General features: G+C 32.3%; 2 protein-coding genes across 6 annotated transcripts in view; one reads left to right on the top strand and one right to left on the bottom strand.

Annotated features, from left to right (window-relative positions):
- The window catches only part of LOC105335056 (protein tyrosine phosphatase domain-containing protein 1), a 30,052-nt gene that overhangs the window by 1,974 nt on the left and 13,322 nt on the right, over positions 1 to 14,756 (top strand). For 2 of the 4 annotated variants that reach the window (XM_011438718.4, XM_011438721.4), the window contains exons 2-3: positions 1,231 to 1,260; positions 4,358 to 4,456. In XM_011438718.4, coding sequence (XP_011437020.3) covers positions 1,254 to 1,260; positions 4,358 to 4,456 — 106 coding nt within the window. In that variant the 5' untranslated portion in view covers positions 1,231 to 1,253. Of the gene's footprint in view, positions 1 to 1,230; positions 1,261 to 4,053; positions 4,168 to 4,357; positions 4,457 to 14,756 lie in introns of those variants that run through there. The other 2 variants (XM_034449183.2, XM_011438719.4) reach the window with 2 other exon arrangements.
- Positions 6,487 to 14,205, bottom strand: LOC105335054 (uncharacterized). Of its 2 annotated transcripts, none has more exons than XM_066081956.1 (8): positions 14,090 to 14,205; positions 12,190 to 12,342; positions 11,217 to 11,348; positions 10,641 to 10,958; positions 9,667 to 9,843; positions 8,306 to 8,714; positions 7,640 to 7,803; positions 6,487 to 7,466 (listed from the first exon to the last, which is right to left on the bottom strand). In XM_066081956.1, exons 1-8 carry the CDS (start codon positions 14,148 to 14,150, stop codon positions 7,084 to 7,086), a joined length of 1,797 nt encoding a protein of 598 aa, XP_065938028.1. In that variant the 5' UTR covers positions 14,151 to 14,205; the 3' UTR covers positions 6,487 to 7,083. The 2 variants fall into 2 exon arrangements, with proteins under 2 accessions (XP_065938028.1, XP_065938029.1); XM_066081957.1 differs by having other exon boundaries at positions 10,641 to 10,952.

Genomic DNA, 14,756 nt, shown 5'->3' with positions numbered 1-14,756 from the left:
TTGATTATTCAATACAAATTCCTGAAATAGACTGCCCCAGCTAGAGTATTTTGAATAATGCATTGTTTATGCCTCTCAGAATCCAGGCTTTGATAAAAAATGCAAAAGCCTCCAACAATCATGATTTGTTTTTCAGTGACTTATCATGGAATTCTCTTTATATCTTCATTGATTTTCATTAATGCCAGGTATTGTAATCAGAGGTAATATTGATGAGTCTTTTAGAATAATAATACGCTTTCCTCCCCACCCCCCTCCCCCACCCCAAAATTCAATAAGCAAATTTTTTTAGCATTAAATTAGTTAAGTTTAAAACTTTTATTTAAAAAAATTAATAAATGTATTTTTAATTATGTAAAGAAATTTTAGTCACATAATATTCCTTTTCACAGTACCATCTGCTTCTCAAAAAAGTGCTTCTCATATGCCCAGATGAAGATTTCATTTGAACAGACTCTGAGGAAATAATTGATAAAGTTGACATGCAATTGTAGCTCTTCGTTTTGAAATGTTCTGAATAAGACATCAATCTCATCACTATCAACAATGGTCCCAGAATTCCACAAAAATCTGTAAAAACAATTTTATTGATAGAGATATTGCCATAGCTAATGGGGTGGACAGTTACCTACTAATAAGGTAACTTCCTCCTCTCTCTGATGACTCTTCATCGCAAAATTAGTGGTTAATATTGCTATACTAATCAATCTTCATGCAGGCAACTTGACACAGTGCGTCAAGTTCAGTAAATAACTTTGGGCTAATTCTCAGCGGTTTTTTTATTACGTCGTCCGCAGTCTCTTTCCTTTCCTGTAGAGTACCCAACACATAAATCAGGGTCTAATTTTTTTTCAACGCTGATATGTGAGGTAAAAACTTGAAAGTAAGATGCGCACTTCTCTCTTTGGTCTTCCAGCCTTTCTCCGTCTTAGACCCTGCTCAAGTTGTCATGTCATGCATTTTGCAGGCCTACTCGTATTGATTTCAGCTTTATCAGCCAGTAAATTGCCATTCGCCCGTTTCTTCATTGCGTTGATTGACTTTCTAGCATAAATAATTATCAACGCAACTGCTAGAAAACATTCAGTCATCTTCAGAGGAATTTTTTTTCTCCACTCCTCTTTTCACAATTTTTTTTTTCTTGGAACTTTATTTCAAGGTGCATGGTTTAAGGTGAATTGATGTGAAACAATAAGCCCTGATTGTTTTTCACCATTTTCGTTAACTTAGGTCCTTAAGAATCAATAACAACCATGAAAAGTGAGTATAAAACTTGTCGGAGAATCTTTGTACTATAATAGATAGTCTGTGCATGAATCGACAGACACGTTGCCTTGGATCAAAGAATGTCATGTTTTGTATGCACGAAGTATTTATAAATGTAAAAAGCATGATCCGGTCTATGGTAATATAATTCACTGACATTACTGTAATAGCATGTTGAACACATACAGGTACTCTGTTATATAAATATGTACTTCAATGGTATATATATATAATTATATTTTTACCTAAAATATTAGAGATGGAGCCAATTTGATTCAGATTATTTTTTGGTAAATTAAGACATTTAATTATATTTCGATTTAAACAAAAAAAAAAAGCTCCAGAAGATTCTAGCTGTAATTGAATAATGAAATAAATCAGTTGTAAAATTACTAGTCTTAAATTAGCTAGGGTCTGAGGTAAGCACTTAACAAAAGACTTAAAAAAAAAAGAATTGAATTTTAATTGGGAGCATGAAAATGTACATGTACATGTGTTTGTGGGTAGGATCCATTTGGGTTTGCAAGCTATAACTGTCATAAAGACAGACTTTAGCTCTTAAGAAACATGAGTTTGTTTGTTTGCTTTAAAAAAAAAAATACCAATAGCTATCTAATTAGTGTTTTCATTTTCATATAATTGTATCAAATATTATACATATCTGCAAAATTACCAATACATTCATGCAATGACATACTGGTATACAACATTAATAGATCATTAAAAGTTTTAAGGTGGAATAACACATCATCACAAAATGGCTTACCGCTGATCGAAACAACATTTTGTTTTAATAAGAGGATTTTATCGACTGCAACATATGTAACTTAAAATTACTCAATAGCCTAGTGGATAAAGTGTCGGACTTGTGATCTGCATGTACATCCCGAGTTCGAATCACGCAGGGGCTTTTGTTGGTACTTACTGAAATAATTATTTTAGATATTCATTTTTTATCCCCAAACTGCAAATTTTTCCCTTAATTGACATATGTACAGTTTATTTATCATTTTATCTTTTAATATGTTTTACGGTGCTACCGTTATGGCGAGCGCAGCAAGAATTACACATACCTTACATTATTGTCAACTTATAGTTTTATTTAGGTATCAACGAATGTCAAAGAATTTTTTAGAGAGAGTATTGCTCTACAATAAATATGCCAAAGGTACTAATTTTAATGGTTATGATACATACAGCGCAACCCCCTACCCCGAGAGAGAGAGAGAGAGAGAGAGAGAGAGAGAGAGAGAGAGAGAGAGAGAGAGAGAGAGAGAGAGAGACCAGTTCCTGTTTGTAGGTGTGTAATTTCCCACTTTTAAATTTGATGGTCTGACTATATGCAATATCTACATATTTTTTTTAAATGTTTATTTTTTCATTTTATTCCTTTTTATTTAGTTCAAAATATCCTATTATTTATTTCCTCCCTACTCATATACTTACCTGCCTACTGTACATGCATGCACAATTAGCTTAAAAATGGATCGATATGACAGTAAAGTATGGCTCTTGCTAGTATATATACATTAAATCTCTATATTAAAAAAAATTAAAACAAATCATATGTCAATGAGGCAGGTATCGCAGTCTATACTGAAATAGCCAGTACACGCATTACAGATGTTTGATCCACCTCTAAATTTATCGCGGGAAATATAGCGCGAGTGCACTGTGACGTCATCCATGACTTTGTTCGTCTTTGTGTACGTTTCTCGACTCAATACAGAGGTATGGAAGCATGCAACAAATCTTTTGAGTCTCGCCAAAGTATATGCGGTACTCAAAATGTGTCTTCAAACTTTAAGTCAGCGTAAATTACGAGTTAAAAGTCGGCCATTTTTGGCATAGCACCACGGGTGAAAACATTAGAGAGCATTATGGGACGTAGACAAAAAATTTTGTTTGATGAACTGTAGGTTTAGCTCGTTCTTTTTCCCACGCACACTGGCTCTTAGAGCTCGCTTTGCTCGCCGGCGCACATTATCAAATAATGTCCTGTTAATTTGTGTGACTTTTTCCAGGTGTGTTATTCCACCTTAAGGTTACCAGCTAGTGCTTCATCTAATAGTGTGCTTCATATCCAATATATATACATGTATATATAAGTTAGGGTAAACAACCCTAAGGCTTATGTTACAGTGTATTGATCTGGGCAATTTAGGAAATGCTAATGTAAGCCATGAAGCTAGTTATTAAGGATTTAAGCTGTTTTCTGTTAGATTTGCATGGATGTCAAGATACAATAAATTGTTTATTTTTTACTCATCCTGAAGCTTTAAGATAAAAGTGGATAATTAATTTGTAATACTTTTATATGAATATACAGCTGCATGTAGTCTAATTTTTGTCACAATTTTCTGAAGTGACTTAAGTTCTTCCTGCATGAATTTCTCTATAGGACATACCATCCAATTGACTTTGAAAACAAAATTGAATTAGGTTATATAGAAGGACATTGGCAGGTTATCTATTTTTACTATGTAGATTTTATATAGTCTTTCCTTATCATATATATATATATTATATATATATATATATATATATATATATATATATATATATATATATATATATATATATATATATATATATATATATATATATATATATATATATATATAACATGTACCGGTAGAAGGGTTTTTATAAACTATGAGGATGGGATTCTTCCTGCATGAGCCTCTCTAAAGGACCATCCAATTGACTTTGAATACAAAATTGAATTAGGTTATAGAAGGACATTAAAAGTTTGTTTATTTTATAATAGAGTATAGTCTTTCCTTTTAATAATATATTACATGTAGTAGGGTTTATATAAACTATGGAGATGTTCATGACACAAAACTTTACAGAGTTCTGTTGAGTAAAAGATAATTAAGCAGCTAGCTACTGGACCAGGTATTAATATAATTATATAAATAAAACAACCTCATTATGATATATTTATTATTATATTATTTATTATATTTCAAAAGGATTAATATTAGTTTTGATCTCTATATTTATTTTTTTCTTCTTCAAATTTAGTTCCAAAATTTGAATTTATATAACCACTATAAAATATAATTTTCTTTTTAAACTCTTGTAGAATTCAAGAAGACCAACATGGAGCCTGACCCTGATGAGGTTATAAACCCAGGGTCGGAGTCACTGGCCTGGAGCAAAGAGCATGAGGAGAGGGCCAAAGGTGGGTGCATAATATATTATTTCTATAAGGTTTGTATTGTTAATGACTGTCCACAGAAATATGGCAGGCTGTTCCATATAAGGTCAAATGCTGCTGCATTAATTGATTAATTGTGTTGCCATACTGAAAAGGGGAATAACTCAAATTTTAATTTTTGAGCTAAAAAAAGAGAGTGAACTGAATTATTCCCCTTTTTAAAATAGTAAGAATAAATCATTTTAATATTGGATATCAATTGATAGAATGTTCTTTGAATTTCTTTTTTTCCCCAACAATCGCCCAACTAAATTTTGTTCTTTTGAGGAGGCTGGGTGGTCAACAAATGCTCTGCCTTAAATTAAAAAATTAATAAGATATTTTTGGCAATTAATTATTATTTTGTAAAAAAAAAATTCAAAAAACTTAAACGTTTAAATTTTAATATCTTTCTATATCTGCATACAAAGCTGTGCATTTAAAGGAGATATGATAATAGCTTAGAAATGGCCACGGCCATCGTGTGAGCCACGCCAATACTTCATGTGATATGTACTAAAACATTTACAGTACATTTTGAGCACATTTTTAGAAAACAGCAGTGAACAAAACAAAATGAAAAAAATAGAAATTTATTATAAACAAAAAGCAAATAAACAAACAATAAAACCAAGAACACATTAGATTGAGACTATAGAATCTTAATTTGAACACATGCAGAACAAGATAAAAATCGTAAAAAAATGTACAGCAACATATTACTTGAGAGCAAAATCCTATGAAAACAGGCGATGTATTTGACTTATGACACAAATGTTGTATTTATATGCATATCAAAGAAAAGTTGATGTAAATTGCACAAACATGATTGCAGAAAAATATAAGTAAAAATAACACATGAGGTAATTGTATACCTGCAACATTGTACAAAGATTTTATTAGGTAAAAATAAAAAATAAAATATGTTTTTTCATGAAAATTTAAGTGCAGCAAGGTCATTATCATTACTACACATTAAAAAAAAAATGAACACCGGTTGACATAAATGGTTGAAACTTAATCTCCCTGATGTATGCATGAAAAATGACAGTAACAAACTGTCAACCATCTCAAAAATACATATTAACACGAAATACAAGTTAAAGCAGAGCAACACGGAACTCTAAAAAGATAGAGGTAGGATCAGGTGCCATGGAGGAGTGAGCATCCTCTGCTGACCAGTCACACTCGTCATGTGCTCTTTGTTGTAATGGGAAAAAATGGAAAAGTCCGTAGACAATAAGGTGATTAATTATGGTCTAACAATTAGTATGAAACAAACATGAGACAGCTGCTTTAACTGTTTCGACTTAAAGACTGATAATTCTCGTAGAAGTTTTCAGGAATTAAAAATTGATAAAAAATGTATTAAGGGTATTTAATTTTAACTGCTTGCTTGAAATTTTCATCTAAAAATAGAATCACATTCATGATCGAATTTTACGTCATCTTAAACTGGAGCTGATAACGTTGAAGTGACATTTAGGGATAAAGAGACACTCCTTGGGTATTTAGAGGCCTGTCTTGAAAACAATTTAAAACATCCTTGATAAGGTAGATAATGAAATACATGTAATGGAGAGCTGATATGTTTTTACATAATCACAGTATGAATAAATGTTAATTACAATGCCAAAACTTTTAACAAAAATAAACACATTATTATTTTTTTTCTATGGGACAAAATCCAAAAGACATTGTCTGACAAATATAGCTCAATAAAACTCCTAACACCCCCCCCCCCCCCCATTTAATTTTTTTTTTTACATTGTCACGATTTGTTAAATTATTCTATCGTCCAGTAAACTTTTACATAACTCAGGGTGTTCAATGTTCACTACCGAATATAGTTTTTATCTGACACATTGATCATTTATTCTTTCCCCATTTTCAAATGTATATTGAATAAATAAAATGAGCAATGAATATTCACAGTCCTATCAAATGCAAAGTTGAAAACAAAAATTAATATTTGCCAATGGTTATTTTTTTATAATAAAAAAAAACCTCAATGTCTAGTTTCCAAGACACACGTGAATAATGCAAAATCAAATAAGGTTTGGACAAAATAAAACAAGAAAAAAAAGGTGAAATGATTCTATACATACCTATAATACATGTACTCTATTTTATAGAGTAAAAACAATTTAAAGCCATTTCAATACCATCTATTGGACAATGATGGAATAAAGATTAAATTTGAGGAACTTTGTTCTTATTTCTCATACTCATATCAAATGAATTTAATTGATAAAAACTATGTACACTCATCATTGACTGAGCTCTGACTGAGCAAGTCTTAGTGAAAAACTTTGATGAACTACTTGGATTCTGCTTATTATATTTCACAAGAAAAAAAAAGTGTTGAGATTTCACTTTCAAATAAGCTCAAAGAATTCTGCAAGTTGGAACTGAATATCTTCATTTTTAATTAGTCACAAACTAGCGCATTGAGTTTTTGTGCGCAATAAATATACAATTTTTTTAATGGGTAGCACTGTACCTCCCAGGTTGTCCATCTGAATTTTTTCACAGGAGCCACAGACCTGCAGCTAATTTACGCCCTGTTGCGTATTTGACACGTTTTTGGTGTGTCAGTTGACTCGTAGTCATCACTTACTGTTCCGTGACTCAATGGGCGAGATCTGCAGTAGGGAATAGATATCCTTCACTACATTGTTTGGACAGACTTTCGAGAGCATTTGTACACGATTCATCAGATTTTTACGTAAGGGCAAAATCAGGTCTCCGTCTCCAAGGAATATTCTCTGGGTGTTGAAATCTATGTTGGTTAGCAGTAATGCTGGCCTACCCCTCATACCGTCCAGCCTGTCGCACCTGCAGGGCAAGAAGAGGTTGAATGATTGTTTCCCGGGGGTGGTGGTCTTGCCATCCCTCTTGTAGATGTTTTTTCTGTATGAAACGTTCAACCAAGTCCATGGAAACTGTGAGGTGGTGGTGTTGGGTGAGACAGAAATGACTTGCAGTTTTATTGCTAAAAAATGAAGTGCTAATGTGAAATTAAAGAGAACAAATTGTACTGTATAAAAGTCCTCAAAACTTAAATGTATATTCTTCTTAAAATCATATTATTAAAAATCCCTTTATTTTTTACTATGTACTTCTTGAAAAGAGACATCAAGAGAATATGTTTTTTAACTCAATTACCTTTTTTAGTGCAAATGTCAATAGTTTGGGATTTGATGTGAGATTCGACCATTTGTGGTTGTTTCCATTCTGGGGAACAAATTTTACAGATGCCGCTAGTCCGAGGCGATCCAGGCAGGGTTATAGATGTTTTGTCTTTGGAACTTGGCAGCTTTCCAAGGCATCTTCATATAATTGAAAAAAAAATCTCTGTTATGCTTCAAAAATTGGCTTGGCATGTTCTTTATCATTTTCAATTTGGAAAAATACTTTGTGTTCATTACGTAGCCGTAACTATTGAGTTTAGCTTAAGAATTTGTTCGTATGAATTCAGTTGTGCAAAATATTTGTAATGACAATTTGTCGTCTTGTTATATAATTACCGGTAAATCAAAATCACAAATTATTAACTGTGTATAACATCATGCCAATAGATAGTTTTTAGTTGTAGACTTTTTTTTTTACAAGGGTGAACAATATTTTTTATCTTATTAGATCCCACCGCTTATAACAATGCGCAAAATTGAACTTTGTTTTAGCATTTTTTGTATTACAATAACATGTACTTTATTTGAAAGGGTACATGTAATTTTCATATGTCATATTTATATTACTGCAGAATACCTGGGTGAGGAAATGGTTCTTATATCTAGAACAGATTTACATTTAAAAAAATTGTTCTCTCACCCTAAAGCTTTAGGTTTCGCTTCATTAAAGCAACAAGTTTCATTGTTAGGAAAATAGGCCCAAGTCGATGAACCACAGCATTTTTTTCCAATGGCCGTCCCGTCTCTGTGGACTTCATTGTTACAGCAGAGGTCCCTGGTTTGGTTGTAGGGTGCTTTGCCACACATGCTGGACCCCTCTGTTGGCACTGGTTCGCCCTTCTTACAGGAGCTGTATTGTTGCCCTGTGGGGCCATATTGTTGCCCTGTGGGGCCATTAGGACAGCACTGATCATGATCTAAGGCAGTTTTGTTGAGGACGATTCTAGTCTCGTGGCCGCAGCACAGTTCCTGTCTCAGAGAATATGATTGGTTCCCACAACAAGAGAGGTTCCCAGTGACACTAGTCTGCATGACAGAGTGAACTGCCCCTGATAAAAAGAGTCAATGTGTACTAATGCTTTTATTATTTATTGCCTTTACGTTTGGTGGTGGTATCTGAAAGACAGACTTTTATTTTGCACATATCTCAAAAAGTATAAAATACAGTTGTAGCATGAATTCTTTGAAAGTTCATGCAGTTTTTTCATTATATTTTTAAAAGTGTTAATAATTATTAAGTATACTTTTATTAATTAAAGTAGAATATAATTGGCCTGCAGTCCAGGGATCCAGAAAATGTTCCCAAAGGCAGAGGGGGAAGGAGAAGGGGGGGGGGGGGGTCCAAGGGAAGAGGGCCGGGGGAATGTTAGCTGGGATGAGGGTGGAAGTCTTGTATAATCCTATCTTTGATACCTTTACCATATGAATTTAAGAAGGGTTAATTTTCCAGGGGGAGGGGGTGGACCCCCAAACAGCAGACTCCGATCTGTGCATTACTTGTGAATTCCCTGATGTTTCCAGGGTAAGGTGGTCCCTTAAAAAGTATAGGATTTTACTCCAAATATATTGTAACTGGATTTTAGTGTGTACATGTTTTAATATCTAGTGATTTTATATGAGCAGATGAATTAATAGTGCACCACTCTTATGAAATATTTAGATAGTGAAGTTTCAGTTAATGAGATGGGTGCAACAATTAAAGTGCTGTCATCAAATCGCAGGTTCAAGTTGTGAGAACAATATAGAGTACCATGATCAATGGGTTTTAATTTTCGTTGATAAGTGAAAATCAGTTTTCATTGAGGATATGTAAATTCATGGATTCAATGATTATACTTTTCAATACAATACATGTATGCATATATTATTAGATATTGCACTTCAATAAATGAAAAAACTCAATTTCATGGATCAACTCAACATCAAAATCCATGAAAATTGGTATTCAACAAATATTAAAGAACCCACAGTATTGTAAAAGTATAGTTTTATAGTTCATACCATCACAGCAAATCTCTTTGTCTTTTCTGTAAGCTTTCCATGTCTTGGGCCCCTTTGAACAACAGCCAGCTTGTGGGTCAGTGATGTTATAGGCTCCTCCCCCACAGCAACCAAGTACACCAAATGATGTAATTGTTTTCCCTTGGCAGCAGATTTCTGTTTTTGTATTGTACAGTCCTGCAAAATACATGTACCAAATTTAGCTTTTATATATAGCTACCTGTATTTAGGCACTAGGAATCATTCGTTGAGTATTATGAGGTGATAATTTTGGTTGGGGAATGATCAAATTCAATAAAGCCCAAAGGGCTTTATGATAGAATTGATCACGCCCTGACCAAAATTATTACTTAATAATATTCAAAGAATGATTTATTATTACTTACTTATATTTATATAATTTTAAGCCATTGTATGATTTAATATTTAAATAGAAATAAGCAAATCCCGCTGGCGCCTCATTTTGGCGTCATTTGAAGTTATTTATGGGTTATATATAGTACAAAATCGATGCGAAGTGTTATCACAGGCAAATTAAGACACTGGAAAATGTAAATATTTCATATTATATACAAATGTTATGAAAGCAAGTGAATTAATAAAATGTATTTTTGAGATAAGCATGCTGTAAAAAAAATGGATGGAAATGAAAAGTTTAAAATTTTGAAAAAAAATACTTCATTGAATTTTTAAATTATTATCTCATGTGGAATTTTTAGCTGGTCAGAAGGATTTATGGTTTAATTTTCTTTATTATGTACACATGCATGTACATTATACTTACTTTTTAAACTTTCAAAAATCTTAATGATTGAAAAATATTCAAAATAACAGATTTCTGACTGACATTACAGTAGTAAGAACATGATTTCCAGAAAAGGTATTACAGTATCCTCTTCATGATTTCATAATGAGACCAAAATTATAAAGTAGAAAACATAATAATTTCTGGTTTGACAATAATCTGTTATCACCTTTTCCACAACATTGGCCAGTCAAGTTTTGTACGATATTTTGGGGCCTACAGCACTGACTAGTCTTTTTGTTGTATAGCTCGCTGCCACAACACCGATATTGTGCGTCTGCTGCCGAGACGTTGTGGAGAGTAGAAACACCGCAACACTTTTGGTGGCTCCGATTATAAATTTGTGAGCCACAAATACCTTCTCCGATGGCCAAAACGGTACCGGTATTTCTCTTGCAATAGGACATTGACCTATTGTAAGGTTTTTCAGCACAGCATCCCAGATTTTTGGAGATGTAGTTTTCTCCACAGCAGTAGTGGTCTGTCACTGCATGCAGAAGAAAAGTAAAGATCTTTTAAAAAATGGAAGCTTAGCTGGGTCTATAAAATGTTTAAGCTGATCATCTAGAGTTTTCAGAAATAATTTAATTCATACAAGGATTTATATAGTAAAAATCTATGACTATGGCTAGGCACAATCAAGTCTTTCCTAGCTGTTTCAGCCATTTTTTTAAAGATCAAATTATATGTTACAATATTATTTGAATTTGAACTGCTAGAGTTTATTTAGTATTACTTTACTTACAATTGGCATGCTGAATGTGAGGGGTGCTACCACAGCAGATTCTGTGCTTTCCAGCATCGTTTCCTTGTGTGATGGGACTGTCATAAGTTTGATTCACACAGCAGACCTGGGATTCGGTGTCTATCGTGGTTTCTGTTTGTTGTCAATACAAAACAGTTATACTGTAATCACGTACAGTATGAGAGAAATCATGTTTTGGATGATTGGGGATATCACTGTTGGATTTAGGGGGTGTTGGGGTTGGGGCCCCGAATTGGGTTTGGGGTGTGGTTTAAAAATAGCAGTGATGTAATTTTTCTGATGTAAACAAAAAATGAAGGGTAAAATACAATTTTTATGCATCAGGCCTGCTAACTATTATTTCTACGTGCAGACAGTTCACATGGGTGAATAAAATGTGCACAAATTTATATATCCTTATGAATAATTCTCCCCTGGTGAGAGTGAACTGAGTATTAAATGTCATATGTCATACCCTCATTTAAATTAAGAGCACTGCAGTTTCTATAGCCCTTATGAAATATTTATAAGCTTCCTCTTAACATTTGACACAATTTGACCCCCCCCCCCCACCCCTCCAATACCTAACAGTGAAAGTGCATTGTATGATTGTGTGTACATACATGTATATATACAATCACATCAATATTTTTTGCCAACCAACGTTTATTTGCTTGTGAGATATTTTAGCGAGGTTTCCGAAAGCCTTGTTATCGCGAATTCAATATAAATTCTTGCCGCAGACCAGTCTTCATCTGTGTCAGGTATGTCAGGTATTAATTAAAGTCTCTAGATTAAAATCGACATTTTGATCTTGAAAAATTAGTCACTGCGAACAAATATATCTCTAGTAAATTGTGAAATAAAGTTGGTTCATTTACATGTATTTAGCAGACATGTTACACTGATTGTTATTTTTTAACAGAAAAAAATGAACAATGAAAAATCAGAGTGAAACGGAAAAACAACTTACCCCCGCAGCAATCAATTTTATGTCCTTGGTGATTTATTTTTGTGTGTTTCCCTGACTTTTCACAACAAATTTCTGATGCTTCATCATAAGGCTCATTAGTGATTTTTCCATTTTTGTCAGACCATAGACAGGATTTGTGGGTTGCTGCAGCTCCTGTGAAATTTAATTTATTAATTAGAATCGTAATAAAACTTAAATAATTTAATTCTGGTTGTAACACGCATTCTGGTTGGCAAATATTATTTTATATTGTATCAAGAATGTTGCCCATGTCATATTTATTAAGAATAACATCAAAAATATATCAATCCACCTGACGTTACGTTTGATTTTGTACAATTTGATGTAATTTTAAAAGGTCAAATGAATGTTTTATGAACAATTAATAGCAAAAAATTAAATCATAAGCAATGAATTCAATATTTATTACTTTAATACGATAGAAAATGGTTTGGGACAGTTTTTGCTTTTTTATAAACCGCTTCGCGATTTATTAACTGAAACTGCTCCAAACCATTTTATATCATATATAAAGAACTATAAAAAATTAAATTCATTCCTTAAATAATAATTTTTTGTTTAAATTTAAAATGCTGTGAAACTAATTTCTTTGCAACAATACCCCCCCCCCCCCAAAAAAAAAAAAAAAAACCCTGAAAAACCAAAGCACAAATTCAACCTGTGAAACAAACAAATGAATAACAAAAAATTAAACTACAGTTTTATATTTACATCTACCAAGCATAATTTCCTCTATTTCTTACAGTAATTTAGTGAGTTTTACTAACTTTTCATAATCAGTTTATTAATTAGTTAAAGAAAGATGTTAATATAAACAATGAAATGCTTTCTTTGACGATTCATGCGGGTTATGAAGGTAGCGATCATTGCAGGAAAAATTAACATAACCCGCTAACGCGGGTTATGTGTTAGCGGGTTATGTATTTTTCCTGCAATGTCGCTACCTTCATATCCCGAATGAATCACCAAAGAAAGCATTTTATTGTTTAAATAAACATTAAGGTATCCCACTCCTCCATGTTGTTGTATAAGAATTTTTTGAGAGGTATATCACTGAAATTTGTACACAAAAGATACTTAAAGATATACAATGGTAATGGGGGGGGGGGGGGCAGTATTCATCCCTCTGAGTTTTGGCCCAGATAATTTGATCTTTTTGCACTTAAAATACAATCTCAGCTTGATTCAGCATTTGTTGTCAGTATTTTTGATTAAGCAAACTCATTTCTTCCAATATTGTTTTTTTATTGTGCACAATGGTCACACTCAGAGTATGACGCCCGGATTACAAAAACATTTTGTACGAAGTTGCATGAACTTTTTTGTGACCTTTTTGCACTTAAAATAGACGAGTTCTATAATTATACCGGTAGTTACAATTTAATTTAATTTTGAATAAAAACTTTTTGAATATCAAGAATTTTATAAGATTTTATCCAGCTTGCCTAGATATGTAGTCAGTATCATTTTGTCATAATTAAGTAAATAAAATTGTTTTTATTTTAAATACATGTATAATGTTATGATCATCTGCACAATGAAATCAAAACGTGAGGAGTGAGATCATAGCTAGTTCCCAAGTAAAATTAAACCAGATTATTCTGGTGTGTGATCTGAAATAATTATAAGAAATGTACATCTATATCGTTAAGTTATTTTTATGAATGCATTTTAAATTCTTTCTTAAGTATTTTTAATTAGTAAAGTTAAATTCTTTCTAGTATAAATGCAGTTGTTGATGATGCTTCAGTATTATTAGATGGATCAATATTTTATTAAAAATTGAAAAGTTTAAGATCAATTTCATGTTTAAATGTTATAGGTTAAAACTGTTATAATTTAATTATAATGATGCAAAGAAACAATTAAAAGCTCTTACCATGAGTACTGGAAATCAAAGTGAGGGCAATGGCTATTATAAATGCAATCAGTCTCTCCATTATAATTCATGGGCTTCAATATCAGATAGTTGGTGAACAAAATTTTTAATTTGAATTTTTCTAAGCTGTGCACGCAATTTTATAACTGCATTATTAAGTCATTTCTATATTAATATTAAGATCCTCACCAATTATATTTAAGGTGCTATTTTTTTGTGTTATTTATTGATATTGGAATTTTCATAAATATTATTGGTACATGTGTATAACAAAACTTAGTAGTCTGTTTATTTCAAAAACAGCTAATGTTGTTATTGAGCAGTATATAGTTGTCTTTATAAATAGATCTGGAAAAACCCTTGAGATATTGTTTACCTCATGTTTGCTCTTGAAAGCAGTAGTATACGTATTCATGTGTTTCTGTTGAATTTTATTTTAATGTCCATGAATACAAATACATGAAGGAAAAGAACAATAAAGAATTTTTTTAAAAAGAGGAAAAAAGAATTAAATATCATTAACATTTATAAAAGAATTGTACAAGTACGATAGTAATTTAACATGCATTGTACTGCAAGATTGAAAAACATAAACACTATACAACGTATGTGCATGTATGTATGCAAATCAACTCATACCCTCTTTAACCCCCCCCCCCCCAAAAAA

This window comes from Magallana gigas, chromosome 4 (genome assembly GCF_963853765.1).
Source record: "Magallana gigas chromosome 4, xbMagGiga1.1, whole genome shotgun sequence".
In the NCBI taxonomy this organism is placed as follows: Eukaryota; Metazoa; Mollusca; class Bivalvia; order Ostreida; family Ostreidae; genus Magallana; species Magallana gigas.
This window is presented reverse-complemented; position numbering and strand designations above follow the sequence as displayed.